General features: G+C 45.8%; 1 protein-coding gene across 2 annotated transcripts in view; it reads right to left on the bottom strand.

The window, feature by feature from the left end:
• Positions 1-19056, bottom strand: part of SUSD6 (sushi domain containing 6) — a 100464-nt gene that overhangs the window by 4734 nt on the left and 76674 nt on the right. For both annotated transcript variants that reach the window (XM_014941769.1, XM_014941770.1), the window contains exons 6-8: positions 5385-5582; positions 2675-2813; positions 1029-1450 (exon numbers count right to left, since the gene is read on the bottom strand). In XM_014941769.1, coding sequence (XP_014797255.1) covers positions 1029-1450; positions 2675-2813; positions 5385-5582 — 759 coding nt within the window. The remainder of the gene's footprint in view (positions 1-1028; positions 1451-2674; positions 2814-5384; positions 5583-19056) is intronic.

Raw genomic sequence — 19056 nt, 5'->3', positions numbered from 1 at the left:
TTTGAGCCACAAGCACAAGCTTTATGATCCCTCCTGCCACAAGGGGCAACCTGCCCCTGTGCAACAGCCTCAGAGGCAATGCACGTTTCAGGCAGTGATAAAAATGACACAGTGCAGAACCAACATCCTCAAATTTCTACACTGCAGTCATTGTTTGTTAAGCTCCACTTTTGGATTTCTGCTGTTTACGCACTTGAGGCTTAATGCCCATCTCAGGACATGCCACCACTTCTACCCTTTAGCAGAAAACCCCTTTAACCGGTTTTACTGCAAGGGTTCTGGATGGCATTACAACAGTTGCAGGGCTTGACACCACAGAGAGGAGAAGTTCTGCCCTGAGCTATCTACAAGCCAGTTATGCTTCTGCCTAAGATACAGCAGTCTCTGCAGAAGCAACTTTAAGCTGCAGCTTCAGATCAGCTCTAGGACCATAAAGCCACTCCTTCAGGGCAGAAGAGAAGTCAAGGATGCAAGATGCACTAACTGATCAACAGACTTGCCCCTCTGCCCTCTACAGTAAGTTCAAGCACACCCTTTTTAAGTCTTCTCGCATGCCAAGGCTGCGGCAGTGCGTGCACTGTGGAAGCAGGCTGCTTACTAAAACAGTCTAAAAATGAAGAAGGCCAAATATCAGAAAGGGTTTGTATTCCAAGCATATCCTCCCACCAAGTCATTTTCCACAAACACAGCTATTTTCCTGCATTCGCACTGCAATGCTGGAGGCTGGCATTCCTCTGCAAATCCTTTGCTAAGACAACAATAGTGAGCAGCAGAACCCCGACAGTCTTTCCAGACTGCCTGAGGCTCCCAGTCTGAGAGCACCGCACACTTCAGGAGGAGGTATTAAATACTGTTTGTGCATTTCAGTTGTGAAACACGCCATGGAGAACGGGACACCTCTTTTCAAAAGCTTCTCCGGTGCCCAACACACATCAGGGCATTCCTTGCCATTTTCATCCTAGGTATCCAGCTGCGGAACCTACTCTTACAAGGGTCCCCCTTGTGTGCTCCTTGCTCACACCACTTACCATCTGTGTATTCCTCGGAGGAAGTGAGTGATAAAAGGCTCTGTATGTCACTGCTTTCTGAATCTTGGACCTCTTTGTGTACAGCTCTACTGCTAGCCATGCCAGCTACCCAGGAAGAGGTAGCAGCCTGATGCACAAGAACAGTTTCAGAGCGCTGAGAGCCACTGGCTTCACACAGTCCAGAATGTCCAGGGGCTTCATCTTCTCTTTCAAGGCTACTGCGAGCCCCTTGGTCCTGCTGCTGCATCTCTCTGGCTCCGTTCTGCCCAGCTCCCTCCGAGAGCACAATCTGCACTCGGGAGTCCGAGGGTGGAATGCAGTTCCCTGTGCTGCCATACACCGCTTCTTCGTAGGATGGCAAGGCCACTTGGACACCATCCACCATGATGGAGACCTGATCTCCAGACACACCTTGGTCTCGCCTCAAAAAAGGAAACGAAAAGGAGGGGAGGGGGGAAAAAATTGATATCAAGTTGAGCATTGTTACCAAGATCTCCAGTAACCCCCCACAGCAGAACTCTAATGCTCACCATTGACAGGTGAGAACAAACAGAAACATGAATGGTGGTATAACAAGGTCAAGCAACCATGGCTTTGCATCCCTACTGCGAATTGCTACCAACAGGAGCAGGGGCTGTAATTCACAGTGCCCAAAAGATTTAGATTTAGCAAGAGCTGAAAAGGTTACAATGCCTCCCACCTCACCTGCCTCCGAAGCTAAATCTGACAAAGATGGTGACTCAGAGCCCTCTGCTGTCACAGCTCGTGGATAAAGAAGAGCTCTGACCGTGGCTGGTTCCAGCTTGTCACACTGCTGTGTTCTGCAACACCCAGTGCTGCTGCCTGTCCTGCCACCTCTGCTGCTGGCGAGATAACCTCTGGCAGGGTGGAGCAGACAGCTCTTAAATCTGAGTGTGAATCACATAGGCTCGTGAGTCAGAGTCCCAAATTGATTTTTCCTTTCCAGTGGTTTGGACTTCTTCAGAAAAGGGCACACTCCAGAGCCCCACCTCTCAACCTCCCTGCTGCTGGATATGGCTCCTCCACAGCTCTGCTCTTATTCAAGGAGTACTAGGAGCTCTCTTGGAAGAGTGAGTCTACAGTGACTTTGTTGACCTCAGCTGGCAGCAGTGTTATGGCTGAGTCCCTCCTCTCACCTACAAACCCCAGGCCAAGGAGGGCTCTCCTCCCATAACATGGAATGATGGCCAATTTGCACGTGTATCTGATGAGCAGTACTGTCAGCATTTGTGTCCATGGGATCTCACAGAAACTTGAGGAGATACATCCATTCATACACTCAGACATAGCAGCAGCTACCCAAGGCTGGAAAAGGCAGGAGATTGATCTATAGCCAGTCTAGCAGGGATCATAACTTTTCACATTCAAGGCCAAGGACAAAAGAGTGAGGAAACCACTCATCAGACAGCATGTTAGAATGGGGACTGCAGCCAGGTGTCACAGATGACCATTTCAAACCACTGCTGGACCAGGGAGCAGAGGTGCCACTGAGGAATTAAAATAGGAGCAGAGAAGCGAGGAGTTAAGTTGCTCCAAAATGAAGGCTTAAACCAAATACCTTAATGGGTTTCTGCTGCAAAGAAACAGGTTGCCTCCGAGCCCCTCCAAAGCCCAGCTACACTTACCTGCTATGATGGAATGACTTCAGCTTTGGCTGCAGCAAAACAAACAGCACAACTAAGAGCAGAATCAGGGCGACGGAGCTTGCTGTGGAGGCTACTATGGACAGCGTGGGTACTCCAATTGCTGGAGGAGAGTCCTTTTCTGCAAAATCAAGAGGAACATAAGGTAAAACAATCCACTCCCTTAAATTACTGCCATAGGAAAGGAAAAACAACCACAGTGCCTGCCCTCAGGAGTTACACTTGGTGCACACGTGAGAAGCCCAGGTTTCCCACTCAGTCCAGGCACACCAGCTGTCTCTTACAGAGGACAGTTCAGAGCTCAAGCTGACACCTCTCCATCAGCTGCAAAGGGAACCTAAAACAAAACATGCACATACAAGAGTCCTTTGGAAAAACACAAGACAAACAGAAAAGCAGTGCAAGCAGGCCATGGGAACTGATAGATGGTGGTAAGGGTCATGTTATATATAGATCTGGCTGAGCAAAAGCTAAAAACAAATGTCCTGATGTCATCAGCAAGGCCAATACTTGTCTAGCACAATAAGCAGGATATTTTAGCCCAAACAACAGGCAAAGTTCCAAATAACGGCTTTTCTTGGCTAATGAACAGTCTTCCAAAGGAAGGGGTAGAAGGCACCTGGCTGGTATATTTAAGATGCAGCAAGTACTCAGTTTCTCTCTCACAGAAACATATGCCAGGGAACAGAGAGGGAAGGCAGATGTTGCTTCAGGATGTTGAGTTTTCAGTGTTAGACACATGTGCCCTGTTCACATCAGTCCTTCCTACCCTTCCTCAGCTCTGCTGTGTGACTGTATGGGAACCAATCTGGCTTTTAAAGGTCCCAGACAAGACAGGAATAAATTGTGAGTGGAGAGAGAACAGCCTGGAGCTGGTATTGCTAAGCACTGCATAACATGCCTAAAATGCTACACTAGTCCTTTCACCTCCCTAGAGAAAATAACTGCCTGTGTACGTGTTGCCTCTGTCCCTAATTTATGTCCTTGGTAGAGATCTGAAAAACCTCACTTCCCCATTGGCAAATGCCACCATGCATGTCACATTCAGGACACCCCCGTGTATCAGTTCCTCAATTCCTTCTTGCTACATTCAACACTTTATTCCAGAGCACAAGTCTCAAACTGCAGGGGGAAGCAGGACACACCTGCAGGACACACCTGCAGGTAGGGATAAGGGGAAGAAGAGCATGCAAACAGAAGAAAGAAGCTGGAGGACCACTGTTGACTACAGCCTGAAACCTATGCCCTGAAAAACCATGCAAGCTGGAAGGCAAGTTTGCATTTTCTGCATCTTCTCTTGGGGACAAATCTATTGATTTAGTTGTTTTAAACTTGTTTTCCTGAAATTTTTGAGAAGTAGCTTGACTTCTCCCCAGGGAAAAACAGTGTCTGGCACATTTTTCCTTATGGCAAAAATGGGTTGAGTAGGGATTTCCATTTTCAACATGACTTGGGGCACTGAGTACACCGACAGGGAAAAGGGTAGGCAAATAGAGGTGCTCTGTTTCCAGTGTCAATACACGATGCTGTAAAACTGCTCACTGCCCAGGGTACACTCCAGCACGTTCACCATCTCACCTTCCAACAAGATGCTCACTAACTCGTACAATAAACTCTCAGAAGGCTATGGGGCTGACAGGCTCAGAGCTGCACAAAACATCTGGTAACTGCTAGGGATTTCAGTCACTCTACATGGAGCAGGTGGGACCCTACCCATTACAATCATTTTAAGATGTACTACCTTCCTCTCTACAGTCTCCCACCTCCTCCTCCTTTTAACTCTGTGAAAGAGACCCACTAGTTAAACTTCAACTGTCTCTGACCCTGACCAGTTGTTTCAAAGCCTGAGCTGTGAAAGTAAAGGCTTTTTCACTGGATCAGACTTTTAAAGGCCCCATATTCTTGATAAGGCCACTGATCCTTCAGGATGCTAAAGAAATCTGAGGGATTGCTGCTCATCACAACACAGTCTCTTCAGCCTTGATGTAGACCAAGTGTCACCTTGCAGGAATAAGACCCAGGGAACACCACCTGAAATAGCACAGCTTTGTCCTCCAGCCTGGATGCAGCAAGAGGAAAGGAGACCACTGTGGGAAGGAAGCTTATGCTGATTTTGAAAGGCCTCTTCAGGATCTAGTTGCTGCCAGGTAAACTCCCAGTTCCCTTCCTTATACATCACAGGAAGGGGCTATTAGAGTGGCTGTGATAGACATTGAGAAGACAGTGTCTTTGGGACAGGACACGATGTTCCAGAGATCACAGACACACAGTGAGCTCCATAAAGAGCTTGAAGAAGGTGCTTTTCTGTTTCTTTCCAATGAAGCAAGCACATTTTGCTTTATGGATTACAAGACTTAATTCCAGAGTGTACATCTTGCTGACTCAGGATGACTGAGCAGCAAGACTCTATCAACAAGCCAAACTTGAAGAGAGGAGGGAGTTCTCCCTTTACCCAGTATGCTTGCTTTTAGAACCCGAAGAGACACAGGCAAATTAAGAGCTGCATGATGAACACTTTCCTGCAACCCTTTTCACTTTCCTGCTTTGATGGAGGAATTCCTGTTCAGCTGGGAGAGACCCACAAAACAAAAGCTGTCCACTTCCATTTGGAGAGAAGCAGAAAACATTTGTCAGCAATGTCCTTTCCTGACAGGCAATTCTGACTGTCCCACTGGAGTTGGGGAGTACTCACCCGGGCTGAGCCTACAGCTGACTTCCATGGCTGGGTTCCACTCTCCATTCTTGCAGGTCAGGTATTTATAATCTCCTTTCAGCATGTAACCTTCGACGCACAGATACTCTATGACACTGCCTGAAGTCAGAGGGTTGTTGCAGGGGCTGGGGTGGCATTTATAGCCTCCATTCTCAGGCTGTGGTGGCTGGGGACAATCTGGAAAAAAATAGAAACATCATGGAGGATCTCTCAGAGGAAGACATCTGTTGCACACCAGATCTGGCACGTAGGCAGACTTCCACCTACAAACACCCACTAAAGTAAGAATCTACCAAAACCCAGAAGACAGACACAGTGGCAGAGAACACTGCTCAGTTTCACCTCTGACATGTCTTCTGCGATTGCTAAATGCTGCTTGTTACCCCAGTAGTACAATTCAGTTGGCAGGCATCAAACTGCTGATATTTTTGAATGGTGACATGTAAGTTTGTCATAACAGAGATTCCACATGAGAGGCCAAAACAATCCTTGGTGCTATCTCTTCCCCACAGCTGTTCCACTGGAGACTGGTGGGACCTAACAACCAGGCTTTTCTATTAGCCTGATGTGGAAAAAGCATGAGACCCCCTACTGAAACGAATGAAGAATGCAAACACCCCACTGTACTGGGGATACAACGTCAAGATGCAGAGCTACCCCCTAAGGCACCCTGGAAACCCATAAGAGCACACTGAATTTAGGTATTTTACACAGATATACCACCAACAATATGGGGAACTGAGCTTTGCTGCAATACGACCAAATATTCTGGCTTATTTTTTAAAAGTAATTAGTTTTATTAGAAAGACATTTCTAAAAAACCCTGTTTACTTATGTGGAGTCTGGAGCACAGAAGGCACTTTACATTTCTGCTTGCATCTCCCCTATCCTGACTAATGGGTACAGACATAGCACACGCCAGAAATTGTCTGGTAGGTTTTTCAATAGCCACTCAAATAAAACCAACAAATCACGAATGAGGAAACTGCACAGAAAACAGGATATGTGTATTGCTTAGAATTTCCTCTCTGGCAGGTCACGGTGACCCTGCAGAACAGCCCCAACATCCACCACTGACGCCACGTATCTGCCTGGCTGAAAGAGGAAGAAATCCAGTTTTTTTCTTTTTAAATCCATATCAGCTTCCCAAACTTCACAAAAGAAAATACATCAAAGATCCCTCCTGAGGTATTTTGGGGCATGGAAAACCAACCATCCCACCCACCCTATTCCACCACAGCATGGTGATGTAGGCCTGCCCTGAGCTCCTGGAGCAAGCGTTCCCAGGTTCTGCCTTCAAGTGTCCCACTTACTGTGGGACAAACAGCGAGAAATAGTTGGGCAAAGTTCAGGTAAGGATTTTGGGCAAGATTTAAAAGTAAAAGAAAACTTTAGAGATTCAATTTCACTGTGGAAAAATTTGCTACGTTGCTGCAGTGCAAGTGACCCTTGAACCTAATCACATGTGTGAATGTATCATAGGTAGTGCCTTGTAAATGCCAGTAAACTCCAAGATGAAGTGCTGAGTGAAGCCAAAAGCCCTCTGGTATGAGTTGTGCCAGCTTTGTAACTGCAATTCAATTTACTTCTCGAGAGAAAAGGTTAACAGGGGTCTGAGCAGCAGCCTTTCAAGAAGACTTTGTTCTTAAGGAGATTTATTCTTAAATAAGCTTCAGAGAAGCCACTGTCCCATGCCTTGTGAGCATTAACTGCTGCCTCTTCTGTATTTATTTTTCCTTTCTGCAGTAATTTCCCATTTTGTAACCAAGGTTTTAAGCCTTTGCCTCATGAAGCTAAAACCTGCTTTCACTTTAAGCTTGTCCAACACTCAGGATCAGCTGAAGCAACAGACTCACTGCCCATTTCACATTCAGGCACATTGGCAAACGCCCTGCCCCATCTGCAGCCCAAGAGTGGGGCATTTCCTGCTAAATTGTGGGGACCTATTTGAGCACTAGAAACATTCTCAGCAGTTTAGCATTGCCTCTTTAGGCAATGGTAGAGAGTAGAGCACTGTGGGGTAAAACTCCTGTTGCCACAGCAGCTGCTGAAACTTGAAGCAGATGGGACAACTTCCCCACACTGTTTTATGCAACAGGAGGCACCTGGAATTGCTTGGGAGCCACACACAGCATCTCTCTGCTAACTGGCTGCAGCAAAGAGAGTTCATTCCCTCTGTTCCCCCATCTCCTGGCCATACCCACGCGTGGCCATCCCACCAGGAGACCTTTTGGACCAGGCAGTGGCTCACTGTTCAGTTCCTCATTTATTGTAAAGTGCCACCTACACTGATGAGGTTTCTGAATTACGTACAAAAATCAGCCAGCAAACAAGAAACAAATGCTCATTTGCATCACAGCAGTGCTCTCAAAAGCTTGGAAATACCACCACCTCAGCGACCTACAGAACCTTGACTTGGCTTCCTCATGCAAGGGCTTCAGAAGGAGAGGTGCAGCTACACAACTGCAGATTGGTTTCCTCCCCACCTCCACAGGCCACTTGGCACAAAAGGAGAGAAGCAGCTGATAAGTGTGTTCAGTCAGTTGTCCCTGACTCGTCCTCTTCACACAGGGAAGAGACTGCAGAATTCGTCACCTCCCCTTTTTTTTTTCCCCACACCTCCTCAGGTCATTTGTCATCACAGCATCCAAAAGCATCACAAGTATTTTAAAATGTCACCTTCATGGGACAGAAAAAAAAGCTGCTTATGTGCTAGGGAAAAAAAAAGTCTGGATCAGGCAGCCAGAACATCAACAGCCTCCACCCTCCACCTGACTGAGCATCTCCGGGCAACCCCAACTGGAAGACCACCTGAACTGTCCTTTGCAAGGCACCCTCATGGGAACCGAGCATCTTGGGGGCCTGCAGCTTTGGAAAGGGCTACTAGACAGTGCTGATGACTTTAAAGATTGCTGGAGGTGGCCCAGGCAAGGGCTGGGTGGGGAAATGATGCACTGCTGGTGCCTGGAAAAAAGCTGAGGAAGCCAAATATCTGCTCCCTGCTGGACCAATTCCCTTTCCCTGGCATCTCCGAGCGCTCGGCATCTCTGCAAACCAGGGCCCAGCCCAGCCTAACACAGGCACCCAGAAAGCTTGGGACAGACACTGCAGCTTTCCACTACAGCGACCTAAGTTTTCAGTCCCCTCAGCTTTCACAAGCCCCGTAAGGGGTTTATTTAATTGCCTCTGTATCAGGGGCTAAGAGAAGAAAAGGCAGAGTCTGATTCTGCACCATCCTTTATCTCCAGGAGCAGCAGAGTGTGCAGCACAGGCACGCCCATGGCAATACAGAACCAGGCAGAGCAGCCCATCTACCACTCCTGACAGCACAAACCTGTGACACCCCAGGGATGAAAAGGGCTGGGTGCCAGCTGCTGCCAGAATGCCCGTCCAGAGCTGCCTGCTCTGCTAGAGAGCATGGATGGCAATAGCTGCCTGCATGACATGTTAATTAGCACTCCAGAGCGTGGCTGTGCCATGGAGGTTTGGTACCAGGTTTGGGTACCCAGCTCACCAACCAAGCTCCCCCTCGCCAGGAGCTCTGCTCGCTGTTACCCTCAGCAGTGTCTGCACACACATGGGGTGGCCCAGCCCAGAGTGCTGCTGTTCAGGTATTGCTTTGGCACACCAACACTTTTTGGGGAATGTGGAGTACACCATGGGGAAAGGCTTTTCAGCCCTAAGTAAAGCTGGGCAGATTTCAAGGGACACAGCAAAACCATGACCCCCAGATTTACTCCTTGCAAGTTCCAAGGGAGTGTGGCACAGAGCGGACACACTGAAGCTTCCCCAAAAGGTTACAAAAACCCCTTTAAATTTGTGGGACGCTTTAAGTAGATATCTTGTAACCATCGACCCCCCTTCCCAGCAGCATCAGCCTAGACTCACAATGGCACTGGGTTACTTGAAAGGCAGAGAAACACGCAGGGATTTTTCATCAACTCCCTCCCTGAAACACATGTTCTTGGAAGTATCCCAGAGCTTATGAGACATCTTAAAACAAATGTTCACGCCAGGCAGGGAAGAGAGAGAGCGCCAAGTTACAGAAGTTATCAACTTCCTAAGGGGTTACCAACACTGTAGGCTTACAAAGCTATTCCCTGCAACTTGATTCATCGAGCTTTGAGGGTGCACAGAAACAGTGGGTTTGCTGATGTATGAAGGGGGCAGAGCTCTACTGCCAAAGGTTCCTACGAGGTAGTGAAGTTTATGACATCTCCCGAGAGAGCTGGTTCTCTGCCAGCATTCACTGCTGGAAAACAGGAAGGAGATAACAACTGACAAGGAGTCCAAACATTTTGAACATCACTGAACTCTTGTTCAGAGGTTAAAAATCTGTCATTTCCAGACTGACAGGCAGAAAGAGTTATACGCTGGAGTTTCTGCAACAATGCCATTCCATTAAATACTAGGTATTTAATATATAGACAATTTTTTATACATAAATGAAAAAATATTAAGCCAGTATGCACCTCCACTCAGTTTCCCATCAAATCATCAGTAAGCACCATATTCTTCTGTGCCTAGGTCGCGTGAGAAAATCCTGTCCTCCTTCAAGGAGGGTTAACTGTTTGGGTTCTCTGAAGAGCTGTTAGCAACTTGACAATAAGCAGCACAATACTAAGGAAACTCCTTTTTTTTTGCCACCAGTGTCATCACACTATGCCTCCCCCAGCCCCCTTTCCCACAGCTCCACTTGCTTTCTCTTCTACCACGTTCACAGACAACTGTGAGGGGCTGCAACATGGGCTTCTTTTGGAGCAGTAAGAAATGTTACTTTGCCAAACTGATTAACTAATCACCAAAGGATGAAATCTTGGCTGAGCTGAAGCTGAGCCATGGTCCTGAACGCCAACCTGATGCAGAGCTACAAAGTATTTCTAAAATAATGCAAAACCAACACAAAAGTAGGCCATGGTCACAGACAATACCACAGATGGAAGTACGTGACATTTTGTGTGCCAACATAAAAGTGAGGGTTTTACATAAACCACAGCAGATGCACAGTTGAGCCTTGATCTCCAAGAGCAGAATCCACAGATAAGCAGATGATTTCCGAAGCCCAAGCAGGATGAGCCTGTTGTGGTGTGGATCAAACACAATACACTCACACATATAACGTAAGATTAAAACATACTTCAGTCTGACTGTATAATTGCCACAGAACTCTAAAAGCTCCCCAGTACTGGCCCAGCACCACATCAGAGTGACCAAAAAACACCTCTCTACAGCCTTGTCTGCTGGGCACAACGTGTTTCTTTTTTCAACTAGTAAGACCTTCGGATCCCAGCAGGGGTCTTACATTCCTTTTTTCTGCACCAAGCACCTGAACTGTATTTCGGTCACTGACCCCTTTTGCTGGGCAGTCTAAACACACTGAGATGAAAATCAAATCCTCCTTAGCTGAAACGCAAAATCAAAACAAAACAGGACAACTACTAACAATCATCCACTAACACACGTAACTGTAGGCTTGTGACTGAGGGAGAACAAACCATTGCATAGCTCACCTTACGTGGGTGGACAGATGGGTATAACGTTGCTTAACAAAGGGATGTTTTGCACTGAACATCCAGTAACATTTCTTCTAGTTCACAGCACGGCATAAAGGTCACTAAATGATGGGAACAGTTTTGACAAATTAAAATTGCTGTTTATATGAGTCAGGCCCAAATCCCGGAAACTTGAAAAGGAAGCTGGACTGAGCCTCAGGTGAATTCCTCACTGACAACACAAGTGCTCCAGCTTTTTTCACCATCCTCAGAGCAGTGTCAGACAAAGCTTAGGTGCCAGTGCTGAAGCATTTTGGAAGCAAACTGGGTAGATGACAAGTCTTCAGCTGGATCCCCTGAACATGTGCTCTGTTCAGATATATTAATGCCTCTTGGCCTTTCAGACATACTCTAACTTTTGTGGGATATAAAGACTGAAATGGAAGATCCTTAAGTTCTGTTCTTCTATTTCCTCATCTACAAGATTTACCCCACTCAACTGATATTATCAAGACTCACAGAAGAGAAACATCCTACAAAAAACTCACCCTCCTGATCTAACAAGACGAACATTCCCCTGGCTGGTCTGGTTAAACCTGTCTCATGCCAGCCTGTCCAGCCTGGTGAGTAAATATTTTTGTGAAGCAGAACACGGAAGCACCCAGTTAAATTGCCCCAGTACTAAAGGACATACAATTTCCTTCATGCTAGGATTAGCTCCCTCAGAAGCCTCATCCTAACTTTCCTGTGCTACCTTGACACTCCTACGGTACGATTTTTGTGGAGTTGCTTAAAAAAAAAGATGTCTTCCTTTAAAGTGTATCTTTTTGTCTCTTTTCGTATCTCCTGTCACACAGAAAGGTTCCCTCCTAGTCACAGTCACTGTCTATGTATTCTCTTCCTAGTTGGGCTCCAGCTCACTCCACAGCAGCAAGGAGCACTTCTCCGTCCAAGTCCCTGGTTCTCTGAACCACCACCACCTTTATTCTCTCAGCCTGGACTTGCCACTAGCCACAGAAACAGCACATCATCAATAGCATCCACTATAAACACAAAGATATCCCAATCATCCAGTTACTTCACCCAGCTATGGAGGCTTCTAATTTTCAACTCTGATATTTTGTGTGGCTGCATCTCTTCAGTACAATGGAGGGAACTGCAAAAGCTATTACTAACTTCTGGCAAGGACCTTTCAAAAGCCCCAAACTCTCTAAGGCACCCTTCAGAGTAATCCTCCCTCTCTCTGCTCCCTTCTTCAACCTGGGTCCTGACACAGCTAAATGGGTGGTCTGAAACACCAGCTGCATCTCAAGCCATCTGCAGAGACTGCACTTTCAGCACCTCAGACCATGCTGAAAACAACACAATCAGGTTCACTAGTGGTTTCTCTCCTGTCAGTGCCCTGAATGGACTTGCAGCCACAGTGGATTTTTTTTCCAGTTGCTATTTATTTGTAAACTCATACACAAGCCTTCAACTTTTTTACGCAGTGCTTTTTCACATTAAAAATGCGACAGCCCAACATACCAGACAGAGGGCTAGAAGTGCAAGTCAGAGACCAGCAATAAAGCTGGTTTTGGCTTCTGGAGTGCCTGGCAATTCTAGCCAAGTGCTGCCCATGGATCCCACTTGGGGGTGACGCTGAACATCAGTTTCGCCTTAGGAAAAAACTGAATGAATTTGCTGGGGAGAGCTCTGGCCATATTTGCTAATAGGAGAAGGAACATTGTTTTCTCTCTTTGCAGAGTTTCAATTCTTGCCAGCAGGGCACTACCCGACCTCTCTGCTAATCTCCTGGCTGTTTAGTAAGCCAATAAGGAAACAATTTACCCCTCCCTTAACCCAGTTCTTGGTTCTCTTCTATTTATTGGATATACTCCCAAGCTCTGTCACCAGTAGTCAGAGAAGCATGAATGTGACCCAACCAGATAATAGTGTCACTACTGCCTTTAGCCACAGCAACAGGGTAACCAGCCGGGGTTGCCAAGCTCACTTAGCAGCTTCTTGAGCAACAACAAAGGCAACACATCAGCCCGCCTGCAGACAGACTACAGTGCCTCAGTTTACACCTAACAGAACACACTGTCCAAATTTTCATGCAAGCAAAAGTTTTTTTTGGCTTTTAAACTTAGCTTTTCCTCTTAGAGAAGTGATTGTCTCAAACCCTCCCGTGTTTGCTAAGGTAAGACAGATCCTTATGTACCATTATGATGAACTCAAACCTATTCCTACTGAGAGAAAAAAACTAGAAAAGTGGCACCAAAACTAAATGCACTCTTACAACTGGCATATATGTAATTTTCATCAGCAAGCATTTATTTTATAAACTCTTCCCAAGTAGCAGACAGGGAATTCACTGTCCAAATCAGCTGTTTTTCCTCATGAGAATTTCACCCCCAATGCCCTGAAGAGTCTGGGACTAAGGGTGGTTTGCTGCCTTGAGGATTAAGAGAAAAAAAAAAAAAAAAAACCAACAAACAAAAACCACACACCTATTTGACTCAAAGAGTATACAGATACCTATCAGGCTACTCTAATTCAAGCCTCCTGCCGCATCGCTCTCCGGGGAAGCACAGCTGCCATGACACGTGACTGCAGAACAAAAAAAAATCCACAAGGTCCTCTTTGGGTCAGGACTTTTTCCTCTTAAACCAGGGCCTTCATTCACACCTAACATCTCATTCTGCCTGAGGCAGGACTGGTGTTTGGCTCCAGGAGCCTTCTGCAGTGAGGGAGATGATGTGGAGGAGGGAGAAGACCATCCAGCTTTGCTTTCAGTACGAAAACAGGCAGTGTTCTTGTTTTTCCTCTCTCCCCTTGTGCACACAAACCAGCCCATAAACAGCAGAAGCCACTTTCAGAAGCCTCTCCCTGAGCAGCAGTTTGGTTTTAGTAAGAAGCAAGTGTATAATTTCATCCCTTTTTAGACTAGCTACGTCAGCTGAACACCGTCTTTCACCAAAGCAAAAACCACTTCCCAGGCAGCTGGTCTGCAGAGAAAAAGCACCTAAAGAGGCTTTGATCAACAGTACTCCTCCTTCCTCACCCACACCTTCCTTCCTGCTGAGAAAGCAATGACAAGGGGATGGCGTTTCAGTCATAGATGTGATGCACCTTAGATGCACAAGTGGTAGATATAAAAGAAGTCACCTCTACCCACATGCTCCAGCTAGTCAGAGTGCCAGCTCCATTTCCGAGTGCCAAATACCTTCAGGTTTCCCACCAGTGATGTTTGACTGGATGTACCCAAAAGCTTTCAGCACAGCAGCTTCCCACTGTGCACCCTCTGCTCCTGCAATGTCCTCCCCAGTCCAAGTATTTGGATTAATACCAATACCCATGGACATTTCCTAGCCTAATAAGTGTCACTGTTTGTAACAGCAGGTCTGTGCTGAACACGAAGAGCCCCATGCTTTAGGCCACAGTTTCTCTTGGCCGGCTGGCTCCAAGAAGCACAGCAATTAACCTGCTTTGTGAATCCTATTTGAGATTCTGCCCTCTCCTGACACCCAGCACCTTGGGGAAATTTTGGGGGACATTTTTTTGCCCACATAATTAAATTCCAGCACAAGTGTCTCCTGAAGGCATTAGAAATCCTTTCCCCTAGATGACAGGTGGGTCCCTCCTGGTGAAGGTGAAGTATGTAACTCAGTTGTTGAGTTGTTGGGGTTTTTCTTATTGCCCACAAGTGTGATTATCTGTGTGTTTTAACTATACGAATGCAGTAGCTGCAGATACCACCTCTGTAAAGGGACCCAGACCGAAGCTATCCTCTGCCAGCTGGAAACAGTTGAGAACTCTGTGTTTCTAGCTGGATACAGCATTCACACCATAAAATACAGATTACCAGATGCCCAGGTTTTCCACTGGTCTGTAATTTCTCGGGTGGAGATGGGGACTGGAACCAGGAGAACAGACTTTGAACCTTCTTCTTTTCAGCGCTCTGGCTTTCTCTAGCACATGAGCAGATGGGTCATTTCCCAGAGGGGCAAACCAGAGACGGCAGCTGCTGCTGGGGCCCAGTCACAACAGCTGAGGCTAAAGGACCTCTTTATATTTTACTTACGGGAGGCAGAAGTCAATAAAAGGCCTCCATTGTGAGCGCACACACTTCTCGCCGACCCTGCCCCTAAAATATTTTAAGCCTTCCTAAAAACACACTGCAAAACATAACCCTCTTTTGGGCTCTGTGTATTAAGCAGAGGCCAAAGTCCACTGAAAAATAAGCTCTCTGTCTTTACTGGCTCCAGATGCTGCTTACTCTGAAGTCAATGACAGAAGAGCAAACTGAGCAGGACTGGAGCAAGTCTTTACGTGGAAATTACAGTTTCCCGAGCAAGGACATACTCTGAAGAGGAGGCTTATTTTTCTTTATGTCATAATGCGGGTAAATGAGAAGAAACCAAAGCAAAGAGATTTGTATATATAATCATATAGCTGCACATTTATATAATTAGACAGAAGCACTTACACTGTGTACAGTAAGAGGCACCCCTCACAGCCATCCCTTCCACACCAAAGCTGCCTTTTTTTTTTTTTTTTTTTTGGGGGGGGGAAAAAAAAGGAAAACTGGAAAAGTAGCTCTGGCAGCTTGCCACGATCTTGTTTTGGAGGAAAATATAATGAGGAAAAATGCAGTTTCTTTTCAGTGCTGTGCATGCTGTCTTGTTTCAGGAGCGTGTTACAGTCTAAAGTTGAAAAGCTTAAAGGAGAATCTTTCATGTCTGCTGTAGCACTTTGAGGTAAAATTGAATTTTATAGAAAAGTAGTATTGTCACACCATTGGTAATGTTCAAGGCAGACAGTTAACATTTCATTACTGCATCCATGAAATTAATGGACCCCCCCCCCCCCCAAACTTGCTTTTTTTTTTTTTTTTTTTTAGGGCAGGGGAAGAAAAAGGAAGAAAGAAAAGACTCTAATTGCAGCTTTCCACCAATGCAGTCGCCATCTGGTAACTCAAGAGACACATGGAGCCAAATTATCTTAATTAACATGTTACAACAGTATTTAAAAAAACTCTATGCTTATTAACACTCAGCTGTGATTAGCCAACCATGGAGGAAGCCTGCTAGTGCAACATTAATTATGGGTCTTGTCTTTCTATTAGAAATACGATTTTTTTTCCCAATGGCTTATCTCTCTCCTAAAAAGAAAACCATTAGCATTAAAGCTTGCTCTAAAATGCAAATTTTATTTACATCCTACAAGAGCCAAAATGTTTAGGCTATATGAAGCTGCCACTGGTGTTTCACTGCCAGAGTGAAGTGCTACACACTGACTTCATATAAAATGTACTTTTCTCTGTCTGGCCCTTAGAAAGCTTTGCTTCAGTTTGACAACTCCCTCTCTCACTGAAATTTTAGCAGAAAAATAAGTTTTATGCCTTTCAAGTTCTTCTCCCCCACCAAAACAGGAGCACAGACTTTACTGTACGCTAGGCAGGGAAAAGCAAGACACAAAATCCAGGGCTAACAAAAGAACCAGTGTGGGAAAGGAAGATTTCTGTGATGGAAAGCAGCAACAAAAACACAACTGCACTCCAGCAGCAGATCTGCCTCCCTAGAAGAATGCTACTCACTATGACAACTGTATTATTTTCCCCGTAATAGGCCCACCTGTATGTAACGTGCTCCCCTCAGATACGTTCCCAAACGATTTGGGCTGACAGGCTCCAAGACTAACACTGCCAAGTTTTTGAGACTTGGCTCCGTGTGATGTTTGCACAGGGCTGGCTGCAGCAGGGCTCCCATCCGCACCCGGCGTTCTGGACACCGGGATAACACTGAATCATAAGACAAAAACCTGATGCTTTTAAACAAAGCCAGGATTGATAAATTAATGCCGGAAACATTAACGAGGAAGGGGAAACAAACCGGGAACAACTGCAGAAGTGCTTTTAAGATCTTCTGATAAAGCAATCATACTGTTGTGTGCGCACGCACACATACAAATAAATAAATAAAATTGCTGGTGGTGATATATGGGGAAGCTCATGCAGCTTGCTCAGGTCCAGTAGGATGAAGACCAGCTGACCGGTACTTTACAGCATCCCATACTGCCAAGACAGTATAAACAATTTACATCTGGGCTGCAGTTGGAGCCAGCCGTACAGTGGCTCCAGAACAGCCAGTTTAATACAGAAATTTGCTCTCCCCTTGGGCACAGCACAGCTTTCCAAGCGGCACATGTTCCATTTGCTTTTGTTTTCCAAGTCTGCTTCCGGCCTCCCCGTGCCTTCGTCCAGCCACCCCATAATTAGTTTCACATGTTCGGAGAAGAAAACTAGGCAAGTGCTGTAACAACACTTTGTATAATGTATGTTTCTGCTTTTGAAACCCAAGCCCGCTGTCAGAAGTAGCACCCAGCTAGTTTTGTGTGTTTTGTGCCTTCCTCTCCCCGCCCCCCAGAAATTTGATTAAGAGAGTCCCCCTAAGAAAGTTGCATCTGGATTTTAGTTTGAAATTCTGATTGTTAAGAAATTGTTAAAAAATTGTTAAGAGTCCAAAAGTGTTTGCTGCACTGGGCAGAGACAGCAAACACTCATCAGGGGCCTCACTTTCTCTCACTGGCAGCTCATTCACTTCCAAATCTCACTTTGTATTGCAACAAGGATATTCTTTCAAAAAAGAAACAGGCAGCTGTGCAGGAACTTAACAGCACTTACTGTGTAGAGGCAGGTTAGTAGAAAAGGTATCAGCATGTCATTTAACTCAAGTAATATCCACTGTCCTCAATTACTGGTGTTAATTTTAAACTTCCAACTTCACTCTTCACACAGCTTTGATTTCTTATCTTTGTCCCTGCTCACCTCTTTCTAGAAACCTACAAAACTAAAAATCAGTCTTAATTCAGAGGTAACATCCACATTTACCCTGCTGTTTACTTGCTATTATGCAGTTTTCAGTTTGAATATATTAATACCCTAAGGCTGTCTTTTAGGATAAAAGCCTGACACACAATGAGACACGATAGGAAAAAGCATAACTATCAGGTGTTCGTGCTGATTTTGGACAGTAGGTTTTGATAGAACAGAGATGACTGACTTGTGCTGACTGGTCTGTAAGTCCTGATTGAAATAAATGCAGTCTCTCTATTGATGCTAAGTGAGGTCACAGCGGAAACATGCCCCCAGGATACAGCAGAACAAAATTCATCTCTACCAGCAAGTGACAAGAGGCCTGCAATTTTGCAGTGCCTCAGGTGGCTTAACTTGCTTGTGGATTTCCATATGACTACAAAACATTTCCAATCCCTAAACTTCAGCTTACCAAAGTAACTGGGTTCCTTTCTCCAATAAGGCCTTAGAAGTTATTGCTATGGCAGTTTACCAAAATATGTCCCTGTTGTGGGCTGCAGCATGACCACTCACGCTCTGGATGACATGTCACCAGAGCACTAGCAGCAGCAGGAGTCCATTGCTCTCCTTCCATGGGGAGGTGGAACTCAGGCACTCACCCATCAACCTACACACTCAGCTCTCCCTTGGCCAGGAGGCCAGCTCATGTCCATCTTCTACTCTGGTTTATTCCAAGACTTGCACAGTCGTAAATCTGCTCAAGAAGCAGTCCTAAACTCCAAGGGGACATGGGAATCCCTGAAGCAAGAGTTTTAGAGTTTAGAAAGGAGCTCTCTCTTCTTACACGTGCGTGGAAAGATCCCTACACTAGCCAAGTCACTGGAAAGCTCTGCCCTGCTAGGCCTCCTGCATTTGCTAATGAGCCTTTTGCAGCTGATTCATTTTTTTTATCCTTTCAGCAGCAGCTGTTGTCTCTGACTCAGCCTTATCCAAAAAGTACTAATTTGGAAGTTTGGCCAAGGCTGACCTAGTAATGGCATGCACACAGGAGATGGCTTTGTGCTAAGTGCTGTCCCTTTCATCTGTGTGGAAACTGACTGGGAAGCTCAAAGCCCAAGGTTACTGAAGCTTCGGGGTAAGGGGTGGGTAAGGACAGCAATCCTGAAAACTCTGATACATCAGCACACACTGGAGAACACTTTTTTATCCTGCCATGCCATTTCTCTTCTGACCTTTGGCTCTGCTCAGGACCACTGAACGTATCAGAATCTAATATCTGAGCAGATTTGTTTATCCTTTAAGAATGACTCATTTCTGTCACGGGACTTGTCAGAACAAACACTCAAATAATTTACCATTG

The sequence above is a fragment of the Calidris pugnax genome, unplaced genomic scaffold (genome assembly GCF_001431845.1).
Source record: "Calidris pugnax isolate Ruff unplaced genomic scaffold, ASM143184v1 scaffold56, whole genome shotgun sequence".
NCBI classification, from domain to species: domain Eukaryota; kingdom Metazoa; phylum Chordata; class Aves; order Charadriiformes; family Scolopacidae; genus Calidris; species Calidris pugnax.
The sequence above is the reverse complement of the archived record's forward strand: the minus strand, read 5'-3'. Positions and strand labels throughout refer to the sequence as shown.